The 9,943-nt window shown below is 52.0% G+C and overlaps 1 protein-coding gene across 1 annotated transcript; it reads right to left on the bottom strand.

Annotated features, from left to right (window-relative positions):
- Positions 1–5,445: 5,445 nt before the first annotated feature.
- Positions 5,446–8,924, bottom strand: LOC116658363 (class I histocompatibility antigen, Gogo-B*0102 alpha chain-like). The gene is given in 11 exon segments (XM_032463489.1): positions 5,446–5,871; positions 6,036–6,083; positions 6,227–6,259; positions 6,671–6,784; positions 6,903–7,041; positions 7,043–7,090; positions 7,093–7,181; positions 7,798–8,073; positions 8,273–8,480; positions 8,482–8,543; positions 8,846–8,924. Coding segments are annotated over 11 exon segments (1,086 nt in total). The 5' UTR covers positions 8,910–8,924; the 3' UTR covers positions 5,446–5,866.
- Positions 8,925–9,943: the final 1,019 nt, after the last annotated feature.

Below are 9,943 nucleotides of genomic sequence, written 5' to 3'. Positions count from 1 at the left end.
CAGGGGACAGAAAAGTCAGAACAGCTCTCTCTCTGTCTGCTCGTAAGAAGAGGCTCAGGTGATGCATGTTGAGGAAACGGGTCCTCATCATCTTTGAAAAAGGTATCAGGAGCTAAATCCATGGACTTTCTTCCTAGGAATCTTGATTAATAAAAGGATCAGATACTGTTTTAAGGAATTAACATGAATTAAATCATTTAAACCTCATAAGAGCCCTCTGAGATAGGGACAGCTATCAACCCCACTTTACAGACAGTGAAACTGAGGCCTCTGAGAGGCTGGCTGACTCTAGCTGGCTGAACCCATGGCTCTAAGGAAATAGCCTGAACACTGAGCCCAAGTGTGTCCCTGCTCTGTTACGCTGGCTCCTTGCGCTGTTCACCTGCCTCACTGAGGGTCACCTCCTCTGGGGGCTCTGACAGCCTCCCTTCCCCTCCAGGCTCTGAGACTGGCCGGAGGTCTGCTGTGTTTCTCACACCTTCTACGGTGAGTCCATGGGGTGTGAGGTGACAGGAGACTTGGTTGTTCATTGGCTGATGGGGTGTGTCTGCTGGAGGTGCTGGAGGGGAGGGGAGGGTCATACCGGGGTGTGGGGTATCAGTGGTGTTTGGATCCAGGCTGTGAGCTGGACAATCCAGATGCTGAAGGAGAGACCAGCGGGGACCACGCAGAGTATACTCCTCACTGTGTTATCTCACAGCCCGGAAGCACAGCCCCACGTGCCCCTGAGAGTCACAGGGGTGGTCACTCCTCTCCTTCCCATCCCTGCTGCCCTGACTTCTCTCCTTCCCACTGACTCCCTAGTACCATCTGCTCCGAGGCGACACCACAGCCCTGCTCCCAGCACGTCCTCCCTCCCTGCCTGCCGCTCCCTGCTGGGCTCCTGGATGGAGGGAGAAGAGAACAACTCGGATAGAGAGAGAGCCTGACATGTGTGCTGGTAAAGGGAAAGTGGGGGGTGTGTCCTCAAGAAAGGGAAGGGCTGCCTTGGGGAAGAGGCGTGAGTGGCTCCCTGTGGGCGGTCAGACTGGTGGCCTCGGTCTCTTGCTGGCTGTGGGTCGGGCGCTACCTCAGCTCCTTGCCCGTGGGCCTTCCCAGCGCAGCGGCTGGCTGCGCCAGAGCTTGCAGGGCAGTGCGGACAGTAGCGGTCAGCTAGCAGGATGGGGTCACGCTCTTCTAGGTTCTGATCACAGGTGTGACATCGTCATGGTAACATTCTATTGGTTAGCAGCAAGTCCCAGGTCCCACCCACACTCCTGGGGGGCAGATTCCACAAGGTGTGAAGTCCCAGGGGGCAGGGATCATTGGGCACCACCTCAGAGTCTGTCTGCGCAGGGACGTCCCAGGTCAGAGAGAGCAGGAACACCAGGCAGCGAGGCCTCTGCCCTGGACGTGTTCACCCACAGGGCTGCACATCACTGAACACTCACTGTCACTGCGGGTCCACGTTGGACAAGATGACCTGCAGGACTGAGCTGTGTTAACAGAGCACCGCCCTGGATACAAGCACCAAAGTTTCCCGTTGGAAGGTTTCTCTCCCGTTCTATGTGAACCTGAGAGAGGATCCTCTATGAATAGTCCCCTCTGAATTTTCAGTCCTCCTACAGCTCTAGGAAAGAGCAATCACTAAAGTGAACCATATTTTTCTTTCCTTGTCATCCTGTCAGCAGATCCTGGGCTCCCACTCTTCCTTCCATCTTGCTGTCATACAGGATCCCACAGAGTCCCTTCAGGTGGTTCTACCTTGCTGGTGTTGTAGGCAGACAGGGTAGGGGGTCTTCAGAGGAGATGAGGCAGGTACAGCTTTTTCACATAAGAGAAGCCGTTTGAGGCCTGAGCCATTTTGTGATCTAAGCCTGGTCACATGCTTGCCCTTGAACTGGTCTCAGTAATAATGATCTTAAGGGAACAGCAGAAGGAGTGACTGATCCCAGGCAAGAGAAGTAACAACAGCTTAAATAATAAACCAGATAATAAAGACCCCAGTTCCATGATTAAGTTCTGGACAATATGATGACCCAGATGTGTATTTTTAAATTTTGATCTTAAGGGAAAGAATTTTTAACCATCTTTGCTTTCTTTGGTTGTTCATTTAACATGGTCTTAGGTACCCTTGGGTCATGCCAACAAGGGCAGGAGGGCAGGGACAGTAGAGAAGGCAGGTCAAGGGACCTGGATGCCTGGACAACCTGGTGGTTCAGAGTCACCCGAGCTGCCCTGGAACTGCCTGCCTCCCTGTCATGGAGACACAGACAAGCTTCCATCCTGTTAGACCACTGTTATTTGTGTTTCTGCTGCACACGCTGAGTTAATCCATATGGAGAGAACAGGACTTCCCACGGGTGTGTGGCCATGGTGGTCTCTTTTGGAGATGAGCAGAAATCTATTCACAGTGTCACCCCTGTGGGCTCCTGGGACATTATTGTAGTTGGAGAAGAGAGAGCTGGGCCCCAGGGGGCAGCACAGGGAGACTGGAGACTGTTACCCTCCTCATCTTTCTACATTGGAGTCTGACCTAGGGGAGTGGGTGGGTCACCAGGTGTTAGATTTGGGAATCTTCCCTTCTTCACTTCCTTCCTGTCCTTTTTACAGACAGTTGCCTTGACGTTCCAGCCGGGATGAGAATCACTGCTGGTGTCTCTTCCTCCTCCTCATTCCTGTCTGATGGCAGGGGCTGTGGGGGCTGAGATCTAGAGGAGAAACTGCTCAGGTAGAAAAGGAACCGAGGGTCATCGTCATTGGGCTCCATAGGAAATCTCTGTTGTCCCAGCCTGGCCTGGACAGCCAGCCTGAGACAACTGACCCCAGGTCCCTCGTGTCTCTTCCCCGAGTGATTCCAAAATACACAGCCTAGCATCTGCCCTGTTCTATTTGTTACGTGCAAGTCGTTAGGTCCAGTTTAAATTTCAAAAGCATATATTACATGTGGGCGTGATACCAGAGGAGGGAACACCGGCGACCAACTTAGAGTCTGCCAACCACAGGGTGACTTTGGGAACCATCTGACATCATAGCCTCTCACAGGGGCTGAGGCTAGGAGTGAGGAGACTGGAATAAATAAAGAGATCAAGTTCACAGGATTTAGGTGCTCACTCCACAGCAATCCAGATCAAAACTATGTTCTCGAAAAACTGGCCCAGTCTTCCAGGTAATTTGGGATTAAAAGAGAGAACTGTGGGGATAGAAACACAAAGGTAGGAAATGAAAAGAAAGGCAGCAGTGCTGAGTTAGCGCTGTCTCACTGTCACTCGGCCGTGACCCTTCCGGTTTCTGCAAGAACCTCAGGGGTGAATCAAGTGGTTGTGTGAGGGGGACCCCCCCCATCCTATAAGTCTCTGAGGAGGGCTGTTTACCTCTGTCATTACCCTCAAGATACAACATTGTATTTAATGTTCCGAGTTGACTGCGCTTGGGAGGCTTTTTCAGGGGCTTCTACTTGGCTTTTCTCACTAAAAGCTTTTACCCGCAAAGGTCAAAGAACCAACATGAGAATTCTGGCCAACTCTGCATACATCTCCTCCAAAGACATATTTGGAAACTGGGGAGATTCCCACCAAGTGGACGTGTGGAGACAGAGAACCCACTGAGATACAGGGTGGACCTAAAAGGACTTGAGTTATGTCCTCCTGTTCCCCAAAAGCTTCTCCTCTAATGGGGTTTCATGCTGGTACTTTGGTTCCCAGATATCATTATCAAAATGGACTTTATCCAATAGGCATAAAGGGACCTAGATCTTCCCTTTTGTCAATGAATGAAAATATAAAAAAATAGCCATTGGTACCTACATGGAAAGACGTGGGGAATTCCTACCACACACAGTTGCCATGTATTGCAGGGTATTTGCTCAGGGGACCTCGGCTCCCTTCAGCCAGTGAGTCCTGGGTCTGCGAATTGGCTCAGGTCTGGAAACTGGGTAAAGGATGGTAACTTTCTCTTAGGCAGCTCATCTCAGCCTAAAATTTAGTTATTCCTATCTATTAATTATCATGCTAAGCAACTCTTGTTGTCTGTCCATCCACCTTGCCCCTAGAAACACCACAATCTATGAAGCATTTCCATAAAGTCCTTGCAGTCAGACTTTCCTGCTTCCATTGTGACATTGCTGGTTTTAGGGGTGTAGTCCTTGTTTCTGTCTTGCTGTCACCTGTCCTCTGACTTTCTGGGACACTATCACCCCTGTTACTGCTGTAATATTATCTCCTAGAGTCAATCCCCGCCTGCAAAGGACAGACACATTGAGGTCACTACTGTGCTCACTTGCTCAGTCCTTATTGCCTGAGAAACAGTTTCCCTTGGAAGACAGACTTGTGGGTTTTTTCCAGTTTTATTTTGTGCTAGCATGTCCACTCGCCTGAGCTTTTTCATGTCTTTCTGTTCAATCACCACGGTGGTTCTGGCATCTCTGCTTCATTTGATGTGGAGCCAGAACTTCCTGTTAGAACAGCTTTATTGAGATATAAATGAGACATCTCCTTCAACCATTGGAAAGAATCGATTACAGCATATTCACAGAGAGGTGTGACCATACGCACAATAAATTTTGGAACATTTTGATTCCTCAAACCATTTTTCTGTCTCTCACAAATGGTGATCTCCTGTCCACCCTACAGCCACCTGTCCCTACAGCACACACAGTGATATGTGTATGTTCAGAAAAAATGATCCTACGCAGTATGGGTCCCCTATTCCAACCTGCTGTGAATCTACATCTGTGGTATAAACCATCAGTCTGGCCTGGAGCCAGCACTAGGATTACTAGATCTAAGGGCAGAGAGAGGGAGTGGCTGCAGAGAAGACAGAAATCCAGCAAGATTTAAAGGAAGATGGGAAACTTTTGGGTCCCTCTTCTTCGCTAATTCTAGAATCTAGTTCCTTAAAAAAGATGGGAGAAAGATGCAAAGAAGAATCAGGCCAGAGCTGGATAATGCTGAGAATTTCTCTCTTGATACTGCTGAGATCCTGTGTGCAGGGACCCCTTGGAATTGTGGGGACAATGACAGGCAAAAATGACTCCTCCTGCTGTCACAGATGGGGGACACCCAGAGCAGAATGAGGCCAGAACTCTACATATGAAAAAGAACTTCATAATTTAAAAAATCCTAAAAGGGCAAAATATGAACACACACAAAAAGGACAGGGGCTGAAGGCTGGACTTTCTCCTGAGCCTAGGGTGACATGGTCACAGGAAGCCCTCGCTGTCAATGTCCTCCAGACAGGACAAGGCCCAGGTGACTTCTGAGTCTCTGTGATCACAGGTCCTGGTGGGACCAGGTTCTACTGTAATTATAGGGACACAGGACCAGAGAAGATGACCCATCCCAGTAGTGACCACTTCACAGCCCACAAGGAACTGAGCACTGACTGCGCACAGTCCTTGCCACACTCCCTCCTCACAGCCTTCTGTCCCCCCTGCAACAAGGCTCAGTACAACAAGCATGCAGATTCTGGAAGGTTCTCAGTGCTTCTTTATTTCCACTCACAAATTTTAGGAATCTTCACCTTTATTATTTCATTAATGGCTTGTGGCACGAATTACAAAAAAAAAAAAAATTCATATCCAGATTTATTTTCATTAGGAAAGTAAGACATTATTATAAAATGCAGCACAAAGTTAAGACAGGGATGGAGACGGCCCAGCCCCACCTCTGCTGGAAAAGGAAAGTCAACCAGGGAAGAGAACACAGGTCAGGGTGGGGGTGGGGGGAGGTCGTGGGGGGCAGGGGTGGGCCAGTCTCCCCACCTCCTCACATTGTGCTAATAGAAGCACAGACACATTCAGGTGCAGCTGCAGAAACAGGAGTCAGGGGATCTGAAGTCACAAAGTGAACACATCGTGGATCACTCAGTCCCTCACAAGGCAGCTGTCTCACACTGTGAAAGAAAAGAATCAGGAACCGATTCAGGTCAGTCATGGAAGTGCTGACATTCTCAACAGCCCCCCACATGCTCAAAATGTCCCACTCTGAGAATCCCCACACCCACAGTATCCCCTCTGCCCCAACCCCTCTCCTAGTCTAGGCCCCCCAGTGTCTCACCTCTGGGATCCGTGAGAGACACATCAGAGCCCTGGGCACTGTCACTGCCTGGGGGAGAACAAAACCAGGACGTGGTCAGAGCCCACAGGAGAGAAACCAGAGAAGGAAGTCTGAGGCTGGTGAGCTCCCCACATGGCCTCCCGGCTCCACCATCACAAGGGTCTCAGGAACCACACTCACTCCATACTTACTTGCAGCCTGAGCATAGCTCCCTCCTTTTTCACCTGTCAGAAGAAAACATCTTGTGAGAGGCCAGGGAGAAGCCTGAGTCATGAGAGGAACCCCTTGTTCTGGACCACAGAGAACTTTGTAAAACTGGACCAAAAATCCAGGACAGGTTCAGAACATGAAGGAAGGGGGGACTGGACCAACTACCTTCTTCAGGTGTGTCCTCAATGGGGGGTCTATCCATCTGACTTTTGACTGCTGGGAATCTGATCCCCAACTGCAATTCCAAGCTGAAAAATTTGTCTTTCATCTTCATAAGTGCTTTACAAAGTGTTAGCACTCAGCTCCAGAGTGGCAAGCACGTGTGTGTGAATAGTACCTCCCAGTAACAAGGCAGGCAAACTTCTAGTGGGCTTGACACACCTCAAGTTAGACAAGAAAAGTCTGATTCCCTCTCCCTTCCCTACCTGAACGCCTCTTCCTCCAGATCACAACTCCCACCACCACAGCTCCAATGACCACAAAGAGAACCAGGCCAACAATGATGCCCATGATGGGGACGGTGGGCTGAGGAGGTGGCTCTGCAAAAAGAAGGGAAAAGGCCCTGACCTCAGGTTTGAGTCCCAACCTTGTTGAAGGTCCCCAGAAGGGCTTCTGCTTTATCTGAGAAGAAGCTCCACCCTCTGTCTCCCCACTCACCCCATCTCAAGGTGAGGGGCTCCTCAAGCCCCTCATGCTCCACATGGCATGTGTATCTCTGCTCCTCTCCAGGAGGCACCACCAGGGCCGCCCACTTCTGGAAGGTCCCGTCCCCTGCAGGCCTGGTCTCCACGAGCTCCGGTGTCCTGGGCCTGGTCCTCCCCATCACGCTGCCAGGTCAGTGAGATCTGTCCGCAGGGTAGAAGCCCAGGGCCCAGCACCTCAGGGTGGCCTTATGGTCAGAGGTGGGATGATGGGTCACATGGGTCCTTGGAGGGTCTGAGGAAGAAGAATCAGAAACTTCTCACTCTGGGTTACCTCCATGAGCCACTGACGCAGCATCAGGTGACCATCCTGAGACTGGACAGGATGATGGGTTTGAAAAGAAGCACAAACCCAGGACACCAGCCTGCACCTGGATGTCTGGGAGTATCTCCTAGTCCTCGGAATGCTTAAGAATCAGAATGAAAGACAAGATAGGAGGCTCCAGGGCTGTAATGGGGTGAATACAAAGTCCTGTTTACAATGGAGGAGGACGAATGACTCAGAAAAGGTGGAGTCAGGATCCAAACACGGTCTTGAGCTGAGAACAGGCCTGAGAGAGAAGGTCCTGGTTCACAAGATGGCGGCCGGGGTCAAAGGGCACCGCGGGTCAGTTATTTCGGGGACGGTCTCCCCCTCTTTATCCTAAAGAGCCTGGATTTCCTAACTGTGCTTTAGAGAAGTCGGGCCCCTGGCAAGTCACTCTCCTGTACAGAATGTGGGGACCTGGGCGGACCCCTCCCTCTGCAGCAGGAAGCCGGGGCGGTTTCCCCGCAGGATCCCTCCTCCCCTCCTCGTGGGATCCGAGCTGCAGCCCGAGGGGAGGCCGTGGAGGCCCCGCGGCCCCTCGTACCTGCGCGCTGCAGCGTCTCCTTCCCGTTCTCCAGGTATCTGCCGAGCCACTCCACACACGTGCCCTCCAGGTAGTTCCTCCATTGCTCCGCATCACCGGCCGCCTCCCACTTGCGCTGGGTGATCTGAGCCGCCGCGTCCGCCGCGGTCCAGGAGCGCAGGTCCTCGTTCAGGGCGATGTAATCCTTGCCGTCGTAGGAGAACTGCACGTACCCGAGGAGGAGGCGCCCGTCCGGCCCCACGTCGCAGCCGTACATGCTCTGGAAGGTGTGAGACCCTGACCCCGCCCCGCCCCCCACAGTGATTAAACCTAAACTGAAAATGAAACCGGGTCAAAGTCCCGCCGGCTCTTCCCGGGTCGAGGGCCGGGCGGGCCCCGCAACGTCGGGGTGACCCTCGGACCCGGAGACTCGGGGGACCCCGTCCCGTCCCTGGGGAGGCGGGTCGTGAGCTGGACCCGGGCCCGCGTCGCTCACCGGCCTCGCTCTGGTTGTAGTAGCCGAGCGCGGTGCGCAGGTTCACTCGGTACGTCTGTGCGTGGCCCTTGGCTTTCCGTGTCTCCCCTTCCCAGTACTCCGGCCCCTCCTGCTCCACCCACCGCGCCCGCGGCTCCATCCTCGGATTCGGGGCGTCGCTGTCGAACCGCACGAACTGCGTGTCGTCCACGTAGCCGACTTCGATGTACCAGGGGCTCCCCGCGGCCAGGCCGGGACACGGCGGTGTCGAAATACCTCATGGAGTGGGAGCCTGGGGGCGCGGAGGTGTGAGACCCGGCCCGACCCTCCTAACGCCTTGGGTCCCTGGTCCGAGGTGACTGGCGGGGAGGAGCGTGTGCGTGAGACGGAAAAGGGGCGGCGGGTGGAGAAGGGTCGGGATGAGATGGAGAGAAGAGGGGGCGGGAAGAAAGGGAGGAGGACCCGGGACCCGGGTGGGGTGATGGGTCTGGGCGGGGGCCGGCGAGGTAGCACCATCCCCGGGGTCCTGCCCTCCTGTCCACAAGCCCCTCGCTCCTCCCCGCAGAGGCCTTTCCCTCCCGACCCCGCACTCACCCGCCCAGGTCTTGGTCAGGGCCAGGGCCCCCGAGAGCAGCAGTAGGAGGGTTCGCGTCCCCATGACTGGCCTGCCCCGACTCTGAAGACAAGCTGAGTGGAGTCAGGTTCGTGCGGACTTTATAACCAGGAACCGGGGTGACGCTGATTGGCTTCTCCAGAAACAGAACACGCAATGGGACTGAGAAGCGGGGCTGCGTCACGAGTGTCCAGGCAGGAGCTACCGACACAGGTTGTGAGAGAGAAAGTGAAACCCGGGGAGATGGGGAACCCCCAGCACGGAGCGTCCCCGCCCCAGACCCCGCCCTCTGTGAGACCCCGAGAACCTTGCCCTTCTGGGGACCTGGGACTTTGCCCTGATCCCTCCCCTCCTGCACCGAGGGCTCTTTGACACACTGTCTCCCCGGGTTCTGGCCCAGGGCTGTGTGAGTTTGTGATTTTCAAAACATTTTGGTCAGAATGCTCACACAGTCTTACAAATGAGTGAGAAGCCAAAGATAATTTTGTGTATGTGGGTACATCTACCGATATATTTCGTTGTAGCAATAACAGTTTAACTTTTTGTATTAACTTTTGAGAATAATATTAATAATCCATGCATTTAATATAAAGATAGTTTCCCAAAATAAACATGGTAGTGAGAAGGCATAGCTTTTTACATTTTTACATTTTTTCAAGTCTCTTTCTAGTTTGTCTCAATAGAAGACCATTGGATTTTCATGCTTGCTGTTGCATTTAATCAGTTATTTTGATTGAAGTCTCACACTTATGTAGGAGTAATATTTTAAATAAGCTTTTCAGATCATTATGGATGGTCCTCTTTAATGCTAAACTAAAACTACACACGTGGTAGTTTGTCAAAGTTATTTGCAAAGTGGACCTGAGACAGATCACTGAATATTTCCTGTTACATTAGAATCCAGAGCCTGTTTTGCACACTGAATGTCTCTGTAGTAATTTAAGATTTTAAAAAAGTAATACATTGTTTCAGTAAGTTATACAGATCTTCCAATGTCATTCATTCTTCAAGTAAAAACAGTATTCCATAAAAAAGAGGGTAGTTAAGTTCACACAAATTAATTCATAAGGGACACAGTA

Source organism: Camelus ferus, chromosome 20, assembly GCF_009834535.1.
Source record: "Camelus ferus isolate YT-003-E chromosome 20, BCGSAC_Cfer_1.0, whole genome shotgun sequence".
Taxonomy (NCBI): Eukaryota; Metazoa; Chordata; class Mammalia; order Artiodactyla; family Camelidae; genus Camelus; species Camelus ferus.
Note: the sequence above shows the minus strand (reverse complement) of the source record. Positions and strands in the feature narration are given on the sequence as shown.